This window comes from Nomascus leucogenys, chromosome 22a, assembly GCF_006542625.1.
Source record: "Nomascus leucogenys isolate Asia chromosome 22a, Asia_NLE_v1, whole genome shotgun sequence".
NCBI lineage: Eukaryota > Metazoa > Chordata > Mammalia > Primates > Hylobatidae > Nomascus > Nomascus leucogenys.
In genome coordinates this window covers 125519191-125534869 of record NC_044402.1, presented here as the reverse complement: position 1 = coordinate 125534869, position 15679 = coordinate 125519191, and the positions used below count along the sequence as shown (strand labels likewise).

At 37.6% G+C, this 15679-nt stretch overlaps 1 protein-coding gene across 4 annotated transcripts in view; it reads left to right on the top strand.

The window, feature by feature from the left end:
- DOCK10 (dedicator of cytokinesis 10) overlaps positions 1–15679 on the top strand; it is a 279722-nt gene that overhangs the window by 155136 nt on the left and 108907 nt on the right. For all 4 annotated transcript variants that reach the window (XM_030802798.1, XM_030802799.1, XM_030802797.1 and 1 more), the window contains exons 5-11: positions 2904–2976; positions 3250–3372; positions 3631–3765; positions 13142–13325; positions 14490–14575; positions 14892–14975; positions 15089–15244. In XM_030802798.1, coding sequence (XP_030658658.1) covers positions 2904–2976; positions 3250–3372; positions 3631–3765; positions 13142–13325; positions 14490–14575; positions 14892–14975; positions 15089–15244 — 841 coding nt within the window. The remainder of the gene's footprint in view (positions 1–2903; positions 2977–3249; positions 3373–3630; positions 3766–13141; positions 13326–14489; positions 14576–14891; positions 14976–15088; positions 15245–15679) is intronic.

The following is a 15679-nucleotide window of genomic DNA, read 5'->3' as shown; positions in this document are numbered from 1 at the left end:
TTTTCATAGTTTAACAGTGAGGCCAGTGTTCCTTTTGTGCTCTAACTTTCCCTGCTGAAAATGAAGGGAGGGTAAGCGTATTTTGAAGCCCTTACTTAACACCTATGTGAGTGCACAGCATAGCAATTTCATGCGTACTTAAGTCTAAAGAGCCCTGATCATTCACCTTCCTATCTGGAGTACCATCAACATAGGAAATAATTTCTGATGTGAATACCAAATGCACTTCTGATCTTTTCTTTCTCAATAGTCAGATTCAGAGGTTGCTTTTATACAATATAAATAATCTTAAAACAAATACCATTTTATTATCTCTGCATATTTGATTTTTTTCAGATTCCACATATAAATGAGATCCTACAATTTTTTTCTCCATGTCTGGCTTATTTCATTTAGCATAATGTCCTCCAGGTCCATCCATATCATGTCAAATGGCAGAATCCCTACTTTTTAAGGCTGAATAATATTCCATTTTACACACACACACATTAATATATACATACACACATATGTAGTCACACACATATATTCACACATACATATTCACACACATACATACACACATATATATTCACACACATACATACAAAAACATATTCACACCTACATGCACATATATATTCACACACACATACATACATATATTCACACACATACATACACATATTCACACCACATATACATACACACATATATATATTCACACATGTATACATGCACACACATATATGTTCACATAAATATATACACACATATATTCACACACATATACATACAAACACATATATATTCACACATATGTATACATACACACACAGACACACACACATATACACTGAAACATCCTAAGTGTCCATTGACAGAGGAATGAATAAACAGAATGCTATACACACACACGTATTCACACACATATATACATACATGCATGTATATTCACACACATATATACATACACTCATATATATTCATATATACATACACATATATATTCATATTCATACACATATACGTACAATACATACAGACACACACACATATATATATTCACACACGTATACACACACACATGCACACACATATATGGAAACGTCCTAAGTGTCCATTGACAGAGGAATAGATAAAAGAATGCTAGACACACACACACACACACACACGTAGACACAGAGAGGCCTATATTAATATATTAAACATTCTCTTTATCCATTCCTCTTTCAATGGATGCTTAGCATGTTTCCATATATTGGCTAGTATGAATAATGCTGCAATGATGACGGGAGTGCAGATGTCTTTATAAGCTGGCGACTTTATCTCCTTCAAATATATACCCAGAAGAGGAATTGCTGGGTCATATGTTAGTTCTATTTTTAATTTACTTAGAAACCTCCATACTGTTTCCCATAATACTTGTAGCAATCTACATTCTCACCAACAGTTACCAGGGGTGAGAGGAAACAGGGAGAAGTCAATGAACTGATGCAAAGTAGCACATGTGCAGGATGAAGTCTAGAGAGCTAATGTACAAGAGGACTAAAGTTAGTGAAATCACATTGCATTAGTCATTTTGGTTAAATCAGTAGATTTTACTGCTCTTGTTACAAAAAAGTAACTATTGAGATGATAGTTATGTTAATTTGCTTCACTATAATACCATTTTACTATCTAAATGTATCCTTCTGATACCGCCATGTTGTAAACCTCAAGCATACCCAATAAAATTTACTTTAAAAAAGAAAAACATCCCATGAAATTTTTATACATGGGATTTTATATAGTAAAGGGGGCCAAACAGCTAGACATCAAGAAATGCCTGTACTCTGGATGGTATTGTCTGGTTTCCATTCAACCATTAGTTATGAGATAGAATCAAGCCAAATACCGTTTTATTATCTCTGCATATTTGATTTCTTTAAGATTCCACATATAAATGAGATCCTACAATTTTATGGTTTATTTTACCATTTATAAAACCAGATGCACACTCTTGCTTCTCTGAGCTGGTCGGAGATGTTGCAACTTAAATAGGCATTTCTAGGATATCATGGAAATGCACAAAGTGAGTGTAATTGCTACCAGTCCCTTTGGTGCACGTTTTTGAGGAGGCCATGGTTAGGGAGCAGCACAGCCTAGTGGCCACAGTACAGACTGGTTCTCAGGGTCGTGGTTCTTCAGGGATGGGGCTCTTCCAATGACTACTGTGTACCCTTGAGTATGTCACATACAGATGACACAGAAATGACAATGAAAATATCACTACTTAATATTCCACCTACGAATGTGGGGGAAGGAAAATAGAAACTCCCCAGCTTTTCAAATTGTCCTGCTTGCCTACATTTAACTCAAAAAGATATGTGTAAGTTTATGTAATTAGAAGGCCAAACGCCAGTGGCTCATGCCTATAATCCCAGCACTTTGGGAGGCTGAGGTGGGAGGATAGTTTGAGGCCAGGAGTTCAAGACCAGCCTGATCAACATCACAAAACCCCATCTCCACAAAAAAATACAAAAATGGTGGTACATTCCTGTAATCCCAGGTACTACTGGGTGGGGGTGGGGGGTGCTGCAGCATGAGAATCGCTTCAACCCAGGAGGTGGAGGTTGCAGTGAGCCAAGATCATGCCGCTGCACTTTAGCCTGGGCGACAGAGTGAGACTGTCTCAAATATATATATATATATATATATTAGTAACTCCATGGTTTAAAATAAAGATTTATATACTGGAATAAGATATCATGGCAGAGGAAAGTTAATACTTTCAAAGGAAATGAAACACTCAAAAGATTACATTATTTTACAAAAATTTGTAAGAACACCAGCACTATAGTTGTTATTGTTTCCTGGGGAGCAACATAAAATGAAAGCCATCTCCAATGACAAATCAGAATCTTTTTTTTTTTTAATATCAGAGCAGAATACAAACCAGAGAAGCTTCCTTCACATTCCTTTGAGATTGACCATGAAGATGCTGATAAGGATGAAGTAAGTAAATAATTGAAAGTGAGATGTTTAAAACGTGAGGATAATTAGTTTCTGTCTTGCACTAAAAGTTTCAAGTTCTGACTGGTTTGTTGTAAGTTGTAGTAGCTGTTGGTGGTAGGGCTTTTAGTCAAAATGAATCATGTTTGTTTTGAAATTGAACATGCTTATTTAAGATGAGTCAAAGAGAGGAAAAAGAGTCTTTTTTTTAAATGCAGTGTCTAGGATCTAGGATCCACAAAAGATGGCTGTCATGCTAATATGCCTTTCCTACAGGATACCACTTCCCACTCGTCTTCCAAGGGGGGTGGAGGAGCAGGAGGAACTGGTGTTTTCAAGTCCGGCTGGCTCTACAAGGGGAATTTTAACAGCACCGTGAACAACACCGTTACTGTTCGGGTAAGGAGACATCAAGACTCATCTTTGTCTCTGTCACCCTTCTTAACACTCCCTCCTCTGGTCACAGCACATAAGAGAGCCATTTGCATTGGGTTTATGTTTCATGTAATATTTTATTTATGAGGAAGTAGGATGCTCTTCTCTAGAAAAATGTCCTAGAAAATATAGCACTCCTGAAGGAATTAGAATAATTCTAATTTCTATGAGTAATAGCACATTACAATTTGAATATCTCCTTATATCTTTTCCTTTATTTAGTCATTCAAAAAGCGCTACTTCCAGCTGACTCAGTTGCCAGATAATTCCTACATTATGAATTTTTACAAAGATGAGAAAATATCCAAAGAACCCAAAGGATGCATCTTTTTGGATTCCTGTACAGGAGTGGTGCAGGTGAGTAGACATCCCTTTTCCTCCGTGGGATTTTTTTTTTATTTGAAAAGTATATTAAACAAATATTCATGGAGTATCTGATATGAGCCAAGAGCTGCTCTAGATTCTAAGAATTCTGTGAAAAACAAGGCAGCCTGGATCTCTGCTTTCACAAATCTTACTTTCCAGAGAGAAAGAAAAACAGGAAATAAGCAAAGACATGAATAAGCAGAATGGAATCAGCTGGTAAATTTTTCAATAAAGAAAATAAACAGAGAAACAGAAGGGAGACAGAAGAGTGGTGAGGTTGAAAAGGAATATTAATACTCAATAAGAGAGAAGAGCATTTTTGAAGAGAGATCATTTGATCTACAGACTAAAGAATGAGCAGAGGGCCAGGCGCAGGGGCTCATCCCTGTAATCCCAACACTTTGGGAGGCCAAGGCGGGCAGATCACTTGAGGTCGGGAGTTCGAGACCAGCTGGGCCAACATGGTGAAACCCTATCTCTACTAAAAATACAAAAATTAGCCAGATGTGGTGGCACAGGCCTGTAATCCCAGCTACTGGGGAGGCTAAGGCAGGAGAATCACTTGAACCCAGGAGGCAGAGGTTGCAGTGAGCCGAGATCATGCCACTGCACTCCAGACTGGGTGACAGAGTGAGACTCTGCCTCAAAAAACAAACAACAAAAAAAGAATGACCAGAGGCAGCAAGTTCAAAGGCCCTGCAGCAGGGGCAAGTCTCAGATATTCAAAGAGAAGCAGAAAATTAGCACCCATATTTGCCACCATGTAGAGAACCCCTGAGATAATGAAATTCAGTAAAGTAATATGTAAATGACATAGTATTAACATATATACTTCAAATATGTTATTTTATAATTAGGTAATAATGATAGAGTAAGTTGACAGTGTACATATGCAGCATCTTTCTTCTAAGAGGTGACTTTCTTCAAAGACAAGGATTCCATTGATTCCAAAGAGTCTAATTTCAGAAACAGACATAGTGCTTTTAACAAATAATGTTCTGTAAGCTCTTGGTCTTCAAATTATTGTCCTTAGTATGAAATTCAGCATGGGCTACTGTGGCAAAGGGAAGCAGAATAATTCCATAGACCCCATTTGGACATTTGACTTTCAAAACGGTGCTTCCTACTCTGATGAAATAACCAACCTTATTCCCTTTTATGTAATCATGGGAGCAATCAAAAGTGTTTTAGCAACCTTCCCTCAAATTTCACAATGACACTGGCTTACTGAGGTCCAGGACTCTATTTCTGGTCACAGGCCAGTAGAGAAGTACTTTCTGTTACCCTCAAACCTCAGCATTCACCTAGCTTGTTACGAGCTGAGATTACGTCACAGGCTACTCCTGGAGGCCCTTGGATGTGTGGATGCAAGTAGAGTTCTCTCCAGTCATTTAGTCCTGGCCTATTGCTGGATGGTTTATCTGTTAAAATCTGGAATTCTTCCAGGAAGTAATAAAGCTGAACTTTAAAAGGAAAGAATTAACTGTTTCTGAGCACTCTGCTACAAGTGAAAGATAATTGCATTTTAACACAGATGCCAGCTTTCCATATGGAAAGGGCAATAATGACCTTAATGGAGGATGGAGATTATTTTCTATTGTTGGTCACAAAGGACACTTTTTGGCCTTAGCAACATGAAGTAAAATGTTAGCAATAAAGATCAATAACTGCGTTTTATGGACATTGAGCTGAAAATGTTAAATATTATCCTTTCCATTTGTACTTGAAAGCTTTCTCTAGCAAATGAGTCATCATTTTTTAAGAAGTACCATTGTAGTCTTTTGTTATATATTAAGTGTGCAGAAACACAGGTTAATATGAAATATTTTTCTTCTTCAAAGAATCTTAGAACTTACTGCTCTAATCTGACCTTCCTATGGAGGAACTGCTTCTCCATCATCTCTTAGTTAGATTGTGTTTCAGTCTCTGGTTAAACATTGTCATGGAAAAAAGGAGTCTTGAAGGGAAAACACAAGCTTGGGATTCACGCAAGTCCGCATTCAAATCCTAGTTTTGCTACTTACTACCCGAAAACTTTGAGTAAGTTACTTGACCAATTTGATCTCAGGTTCCTCATCTGTAAAACTAGAACAATGTGCTAATATGTGAAAAGAACTGGGAGATAGTGTATTTAGCCTTTCTCCCCTAATTCTTCCATTAATTTCAAAGGTCACAACCTAGGATATAGACATTCCATTATGGGAAAGCCTTCCTAGAAAACCTTGGTTTACATTCGGGATATTTTTTCCTAAGTGTGTTAATTTATCTATGTCTTTATTTATTCATTAATCTACTAATTCATTCAACAAACCCACTTAGTGCCTATGACATGCTAGAAACTACACCTAGGTGTGGGGAAGTCAATTCTTTATTGAAGTCAGAATCAGAGAGGGGCATCGCTACTTGCTCACTATCACACAATATGTCAAGAGCAATGATGGAGGTATGAATGGCAGAGCCCATGGAATGCTCTGGGAACATGAAACAATGATGAACTCTTTCAGCTCAGGCTGTAAGTCTGTACAGAAAAAGCTGTGCCTGTCTATAGTATTCCCCAAGGTAGATTTGGCACATATATCTTTTAAAGAGTTCACCTCTATCCCTGAATTTATATTACTCTTCATCAAGAAGCTTTATCCAGTATTCTCTACATCCTTTGTAGAGGCAGGGATCAGTTTCTTGGGATCACTCTAGGGAGACAAAACCTGGGTCACTTGTCACTTTGTGTGTGGGTCCCAGTTCTTACATATTTCCTTATAGTTCTTCCAGATGTGTAAGTTTTTACATCTGGAGAGAATTTGAGTGAAATAGTGCCAGTTTAACCATTGCTCTAGTAAGCTCTCAGGCATGAAATGTGCCTGAAGATGAATCATGTACACACAAAAGCACAGAGCAAATGAATAATTAGGATGAATCAGACCAATTTTATGAAGAATCATTGCCAGGTTCTGTTGAGTCAAACAAAAAAGAGGAACAATGTCTCTGCCTCAGAAAGTACTACTTAGCATCCGGCATTCTTAGGGAGTTCAAGTTCGTTATAATCTTTAGTGACTATGCCATTTCAGTTTGATTCATTCAGACTCAATCCATATCATCGTTTTCCTTAGAATACTTTGGAATTCTTAGACATATATTACAAGGGTGGCTTAAGTAGAGACAAAATCCTCCTCAGCTTTCTCAGAGACTTTAGGTAATGTTTATGACTGACAGTTTCCTGAATCTTGGCCAAAAAAACACAAAACAAAACAAAGCCTAATCATGGTTTTCTATTTTTTCATAATCTCATCAAAGTGTATTAGATATTTTTTATGGGCCTATGCTCCCAATCTGGAAGAGAACTTGGTTTTTGCTGCTTCAAGTTTTTTCTTCTGGGACTAAGGGATATTTAGGCTTGTGTTATCCTATCTTGTTCATTCAGTTCATGTATTCATTCATTCATTCTCACATTCATTCATTTATCCATCCATTCATTCCAGGTTCTGCCACTGTAGAAGAGAATGAACAGCCCAAGAATCTCATCTGTTTTAGGTCCCTGTCTCAGCAGTGATAATAAGCTGATATCACTTTAGACAGGCTTACATGGGTGTGGACAGTGTGGTGGACAAGGTTCATTTCCTTGAGTCTGCCACCATGTGGATATGGGTTCCAAGACAATGGCTTCATGTGACTAACCAAAGGCTAGAAATGCAGATACCTCCTGTAGGTCAAGCAGCCCCCTGCATGCGAGAAGAGAGGCCAGGTGTGAGAATAGATGCAGTTTGGACTATGTAGACGTGGAGAATGCCTGCCTACAGAAAGCAAGTCAAATTGGGAGCAGGGGAAAGAACATTTCAAGGAAATCAAATCTAGAAGCCAAATATGACCCATAAGCCTTGCATTAGCAACTCAAGCTCTGAAAATCTCACTTCCGAGAACAATAAGAACCAAAATTATACTTGTGGTTTTCTTCATCTAATATATTATTTGACAGCACTTGATGGAACGTGAATTATGATTGTTCCATTTATTAAAATAAAATTCAGAGAGGTAGAGTGTCTTTCACAAGTCACAGAGCTAATGAATTGCAAAGTTTAACTTGAGGCAGAGGAACGTCCAAAATTACAGACAGATGCCCAAAGAAATGACGTATTATCATATGTAAAGTAGGCATACCCACATACATACATTTACTCTACCTACATAAGCTATGTGAGCAGAAGAAACACTATGAATATATGTTCATGTGGAGCTTTAAGCAGTGAATTTTAGATATGGGATTCATCTCAGCAAATACTGTATATATTGGAAAACTTGCAGTGTGCAAACCATTGTGAAAAGTGCAAACTCTGAAAATAGGTGTGGCTCATGTCTTCAAAAAGCTTCCAGGATGTGGGAAGGATGCACAGAAAAAAACAAAACAAATATGGTACATGCAAATAAAACAAGTAACACACCTCAAGCAATAAGTCCTGATAACATATGCAAGAATGAAATTACATTTATCACTGCATGATGCCATATTATATTACACATCTATTATATATATATATATGTTACATATGTTGTCTTTCTGCTTATTTGCTTACTGACATTTCATTACACTAGAAGGTGAGTTCAATGAGGGAAAGCACTTTACTTGAATTTTTTCAGTTCTGTGGGACTGAAACATAGGAGGTACCCATTTAATTTTCATTGAATGAATGAACAAATAAATCTACAGAGAGTGGAGAGGATTTCATGGAAGGGAGCCATCGATACCAGAAACCTGGATTTGATGTTGTATGATTCCCTTAAGACTCTTTTGTTCCTGCAAAATTCTATACAAGATGCTAGCCACATAATAGGTATAATTAAATATTTGATTTGGGTAGCTTCCCTCTTTGATATTCAGTCCACCATTGGCTTGAGTGATTTTCTTAGAGTATCTACAGTTTGGAACTTTTTCAGATGAACATTGTGGAAGCAGAACAGTTTGCCACAACTCAATAAAAATATCATGACAATAAGACATATTCACAGGTTCCTACTATTTATGAAGTCATGTAGATATACTATGGTAAGGTTGACTGAACAAAGTAGTTGCACTGGCTGCAAAGGACACTGATATATGAGAAATAGAGGAAAATTTGGGGGAGCAAAAACAAGAATATGATTACTTCTTGATTAGCATTTTAATGACTTAACAATCGTACTTCAAAATTATTAAAACGTCCTATTGAAATGTCTCATTGATTTTCAATTTTTGCCCTTTTTGCTATTCTATATGACATTATCTTTGAGATTACAGACAGCGAGATCGAAAACCACTCAGACATCTTAATCTTTCCCAACATAAGCTTCTCTGGGCTGCAAATGGTTCTATTTCTCTTGAAATAGAAGAAGGTAATTTAGTTCTTGAGAAGTTTCAAATCGAATATTTATTTTAATTATAAGTGTCCCTTTTAGAGAAACAAGATTGTAATACTTTGCTCAAATTTTTAAGAATATTTGTGATTATATTGTTGAAGCTGGCAATCATATTTAATTCATTTGAAGTACTGAATGCAGTTTAGACAATCAGATCAACTCTTGTTTATATTTTGTAATGTTTCATTTCAAAATTTTGTTAGTGTTCGGCATCTTCATTCGAAAGCAGGTTGCAACTCAATCCACCTTTAATTTGGACCCAATATAAGCATTTTAGGTTGCTTTTTATCTCCCTTTTAACATTATTTGCAGCATCAAATTCATCAAGCAAATTCTTTCGTTTGTTTGTTTTCAAGATAACACTGAGATTTGCTTGCAATTTTCTATAATTAAATACTTAAAAATGTCCTTGCAAAAGTTGTGCGCCAAACTCTGGACATTTATAGTTCTTTTATGAGTGTCTATTTCTTTCTTTTTTTATTTTTTTTTTATTTTGAGACAAAGACTCGCTCTGTCACCCAGGCTGGGAGTGCAGTGGTGGAATTTCGGCTCACTGCAACCTCTACCTCCTGGGTTCAAGTAACTTTCCTGCCTCAGCCTCCCAAATAGCTGGGAATACAAGCATGCACCACCATGCCCAGCTAATTTTTGTATTTTTAGTAGAGACAGGGTTTCACCATGTTGGCCAGGCTGGTCTTAAACTCCTGGCCTCAAGTGATCTGCCCGCCTTGGCATCCCAAAGTGCTGGGATTACAGGAGCGAGCCACTGCGCCCAGCCCTGAGTGTCTATTTCTATTCCTGTTGTTTTTTGAAGGAAATTGTGCTGTGATAGGACACCTGTCTTTCCTTTTATACCTGTTCTGCAGCCATCTTGTCTTTGCCCTTAGACTGTCCATCAGTGAAGGTCACAGGCAGTTTTGTAGCCCTTCTTCGTCAGAACATCCCAGAGCTGTGTGTGAGGACACATGGAGGACATCTACCCCAGTCTTCCTGGGGACAATGGGGCGTCTAGGAATTTGCCTTCGGAAGGAAGTTGCCTAGATGTTTGCTTTGCACACTGAAGTTTGAGGCCATGGACTTTCTGAGTACCCTCCACTCTGTTTACACTGCAGTCAAAATGATTTTTTCAAAATGCAACTCTGACCTTTTACTTGTCTAAATACTTCTGTTCTATGTTCTCATAGAACCTAGTACCTCTTTTTCAAAACATTTATACAAAATTTATATATGTTTGTTTTCTGATTTCACATTTGTCTTATTAATTGCTTAATGCCCGTCATTCCTATTCTGCAAGAGCAGGGACTGGCTATGTTTTTGCCCAACACAAAGTATGAACACAACAGATACCTCTTTGATAGTCAATTATATCACTGCACTTAGCACTGAGGATACACATTTAGGTTCTGCCCTTCTAAGACTTGTGGACTATAAAGAGCCAGGACTGTGACTGTCATTATAAGGTGAAGAAATAAATAATACTTGACAGTAATACAAAAGTATGGACAGGAGCAAAGGGCTCATCCTTGGAAGTCTAGAAAGTGGTGTTTGAGCTGTGAATTTCCACATAAGAACCATAGTTAGCATTTTAGCCAATTCTTTCTCCTTCAGTTCCTGAACTTTACTTTTTCTCAAGACTATGTGTTGCCCCACTATGTGTTCTTGAGCACTGAAAGAAACCACAACTCCCAGGCCACTGATGCCCCTTTGTTGTGCCGGGGCAATGTCAAGAAAGGAGACCAGCATCAGCTAAGCATCTTCTGTGTCCCTGGCTCTGTGCAATGCATAAGGCAGCTCAGTGGGTGGGATTAGGAGCACAGTTGTTAGAGTATATAGGGCTTATTTTCCCTTCTCTATCATTTGCTATCAATATAATCCCAAACACATTTTAATTAATCTCCCCAAAACTCAGTTTCACTACATGTAAAATGGAATAATGTGATTGGTCCCACAGGGTTGTTATGACATTAAAATTAAATAATGACCATAAAGTACAGAGCCAGTGTTTAGTAATTGTTGTGTTGGCACTAGTGATTTTGTTGTTGTGACTGTTGAAAGAAACAGCTATCTGGGGACAGTCTGTGAGAGTATCCCAAAGAAAGAGAACATTGCCAGAGGGGTATTAGAAATTTTTGCTTGTCACCAAGAAATAGCAATCATGTTCTCAAAAAGAATTTTATACCTTGTTATTTAGCCACAATCCCACACTATTGATGTCATTTTATGGCTCTTCTCTTATCTGTATTCTACTTAATAGAGTTGTCCTAAGTGTTAGGGTTTGCTCTATTACAATTATGAGTAAGCTACAGGCTTTAGAACATATTGATAAAAGCTGGACACCTGCATAGGAATTGCCTGAGTAAATTAAAGATGAAGTATCTTCAGTAATCTTTCCAACAACCACCCCCTTATATAACACCAGTTTGTGTCATTAGGAGAAAGTTTCCACTTTGAATGTACATTCCAATCTTATACCGGGAATATATAAAATTGTAACAATTTGTTCTTGGGTTCCCCCTGCTTTAAATGTCCTTCCCTGAACTTTCAATAGCCCATTTCTCCTTTCTACAGATTTCAAATCAGAGATCTCCTTTGGGGAAAGGCCTGCTTCTGACCACCCAATCCAAAGTAACTGCTCATCACACTGGCTTATTTTAGTTCTCTGCCCAATGGAGAACCTTTGTTTTTCAATTGTTTGTTCATTCCTTCAATCATTCATCCATTCACCTCTTCTCTACTAGAATGTCAACTTGGAATAGGAACCTATTCTGTTCCATTCATAAAATATGACTGGTTTTGAACTCACCATTATTGAATCCTTCAAGTGTCAGCACTATTACATGATATGGTGGTTAGGAAAACTGACCCAGTCCTCATGGAGGTAGCCTTAAGGGAAACAAGTATTTGTCAAAACAAACAAACAAAAATGAATAAGCAGATAATTTCAAATCATGGTAAGTGCTCTGGAGGACAAGACCTTTGTCCCTTTGTCCTAGACTGGAAAATTGAGGAAAGTTTCAATTGAGATCTGAAGAGTGGATACAAATCATATAAGTACATGAGGGCACACACCATGCTTACTGTGCTTTTGAGAGCATGTGTGGTGGAGGGGGCCAGCCTGTCCCAGGCCTTCCTTGTGGCAGCAACAAGAACATGACAGGAACACATTCAGGAACTAGAACAAGGCTTTGTGGGTTGGTCACAAAATGCAAAGTAGAGATGTCAAGTTACAGAAGAATCTGGAGGTTGGTGAAGCCAGAGCCAGGAAGGGAATTGGGATGTCACTGCACATGGATGTCATTTGAGACCATTGGAATAGATGAGAAATAAAGGAGAGAAAGGAGTCTGAGGCATAGCCGGGATTCTCACTAGAGGTCATGAGAAGAAGGAAGAGCTGGCAGAGGAGATCGAAAAATAGCACCCAATGAGGTGGAAGGAAAACCAGAATAGAGTGTGGTCATGGAAACTGAAGAAAGGTGAGTTTCAGAAAGGAGGAGGTGGCCATCATGTTAATTCTGCTGCAAGGACAAGGAAGATATGAAGAAAGAAATAATCCTTAAGATAGTATGGCAACATAGGGCCTGTTAGTGATCTTGGTAAGAGCTACCTCTGGGATGCGATAGGGTCAGACGCCCACCTGGAATGAATCACAGAACATAAGGTGAGAAAGTCAAGGCAGAAACTCAAACTCTTACATGGAGTTGAGAATATACTCAAGCACATGCCCACGATGAAATGTTTAAGCTAACATGTCCATCCAATCAACAAAACCCTAAATAAGATATTTCTTAGTACAAAAAGCTTTGAAAGAAACCAAATGAAATGATCAGACCCATCTAAAATTTTGTCTTGTTTTGGAAAATTTTCTTTATGTTACCTATCTGTATGGAAAGACTTTTGGAACCTCAAGCCCACATAAATGATCTCTCTCTCGAAGGCTTATTTTTTGGTATTCTCTTTTTCTTTCTTTCTTTTCATACCACAGAATAACAGACTAAGAAAATATGCCTTTGAATTGAAAATGAATGACCTGACCTATTTTGTGCTGGCAGCTGAAACAGAGTCAGATATGGATGAATGGATCCATACCCTCAACCGCATTCTGCAAATCAGTCCTGAGGGGCCCCTCCAAGGGAGGAGGAGCACAGAGCTCACTGATCTGGGTCTGGGTGAGAGCATATGAAGCCATCTTCCTTCCTTTGTCTAGTGTGACCTGTGTTTTTGGTTCACTAAAGCTGCTAGGCATTGTAGTCGCTGTCTGGTCTAGCTCATCCATCCTGGGGCTGTTTGTTCCAAGAATCACTAAATCACTCCTAAATCTTTACTGCACAGTAATGGCCACCACACATAAGTATAATTCAGAGTCAACTGGCAATAATCTGAGGCTTTCCCCCAGCAAATGATGTTGGGAATCATTTATCACAGCATCAAAAATGTGCTCATGTCCGATGGGACATTACCTTATAGGGGGTATTTTGTGGTTTTTAGCCTTTCATTAAATTTAATTAATGAATCTTATGCTCTGTAAAGGCATCTTTCGTTTATGCTTTTTGATCATACTGTGATCCTTCATAAGAGTCTACTTCATTTTATGCAAAGAGAAGGGAACAAGAGAGAGGAAAGAAAAGGTGAAAAGAAGGTTAGAAAAGCAAGTCTGTAGCTACATAGAAGGCAAGTTCAACACCAGCAAAGTCAGTCACTCCTCCCAAAACAAAACTATTTTCAGACATTTTGCACAGCACATGGTACATTAAAAACCAAAGCATCTTTAAGTTCCCCTAGTCTAAGTCTCAGGCTCTAGAGTGAAAGAGCCATGGAGTAATGTGGAAAAAAACTATTGTTGATTTTAACACAACTACTGTATGCCATAGTAGGTGTTTTACACTTACGATTTACTTAATAATAACAACCATAGTATTAATGTTTACAGCATCTTACAGAGTTTAAGTAGCTGAAGCAAGAAGGTAGATTCTAAATTGATAGCCTGAGAGCCAGAATTACCAAAAATACATACATATTTAAGAAAACTTTAGTATGCGTTAATGAAGTAAGTCAAGACAACCCCAAGTATAAACGTAGTGTAAAAATCCAAAGTTCTTGTGGACACAAGATGGTATCATAGCAAGAATCCCAAAATGATCATCAGAGGGTCTGATTTCCAGGCCCAGATCACTCAACAATGTGGAGTTCAGGAGTCAGAACACAATGAAAGCTTAGGCTCACCAACATCCCTCTTAGCTCTTAAGCCTAACTTAGTTTTGTATGTCACAGGCTAGAAGAATGTGTGACTCATGAGTAATATTTAATAACCTGACTTGGTATATCTTTTTAAGATTCACTGGATAATTCTGTAACTTGTGAATGCACACCAGAGGAAACAGATTCTTCAGAGAATAACCTACACCCAGACTTTGCAAAGGTAATAAAGTTGGCATTGTACTTGCAAAAACAATTTGAATTATTTGTTAGTTATTGCTTTCATGGAAAAGACGTAAATGCTTTCTTTTAAGATTTAGACTAAGAAACTAATTCGGAACTTTCCATTAACCTATGCATTTTCATTAACATACACATAGGGCTCAAAAAGGAAAGATACTTTTACAAGATTTGCCAAGTGTTGATGGGTAATACTAAAACGGTGATAATACTAAGGGGCTGCTTCTTGGCCATGTGGATGTGTCAGGGGCTGTATCTAGATATTTAGATACCAAGGACTAACACAATTTTCTCTGTAGTACCTCACAGAAACAGAAGATACTGTAAAAACAACTCGAAACATGGAGAGGCTAAATCTGTTCTCTCTAGATCCAGACATAGATGTAAGTCAAAATTTTTTCTAAGCAGATATGAACTTGATCCATACAGTTGGGGATTAAAATTTAGAATTTCTTTTTTATGTTGGATGTTTGGTGACTCATTCAAAATTTTTTAGACCTTGAAACTTCATAAAAAAGATCTCTTGGAACCTGAGTCTGTGATCAAACCATTTGAAGAAAAAGCTGCCAAGAGAATCATGATCATCTGTAAAGCCCTCAACTTAAATCTTCAGGGATGTGTTACGGAGAATGAAAATGATCCGATAACGAATGTAAGTTTCTCCTCTGTTACATCCTATACCATTCAGCCAACATTACACCACCCTAGTCAAAAATCTTTTCTATTCCTGCTAATTCCAGGCACTGATTTCTCACTATCTAGTGTACCAGGGAATATTATTAACAGCATTTTCCCACATTACACAAGTGTACAAGTTCTAAAGTGGAACACTTTATAATATACCGTATGAATAAAGCATAATAAAATATTAATATACTACATTTTATCAATATACTGACATAAAATTTTCCTTTTAACTTAAAGAAAAAGCATTAAAGGACTATGTTTGGGGATTCTTTCTATGAAATCGGCATAGTGGTTTAGAGTTTCCTATGGCATTGTGTGTATCCTCTTAGTAGTACTCAAGATGGCTTTTTTTTTTTTTTGAGATGGTCTTGCTCTGTTGCCCAGGCTGGAGTGCAGTTGC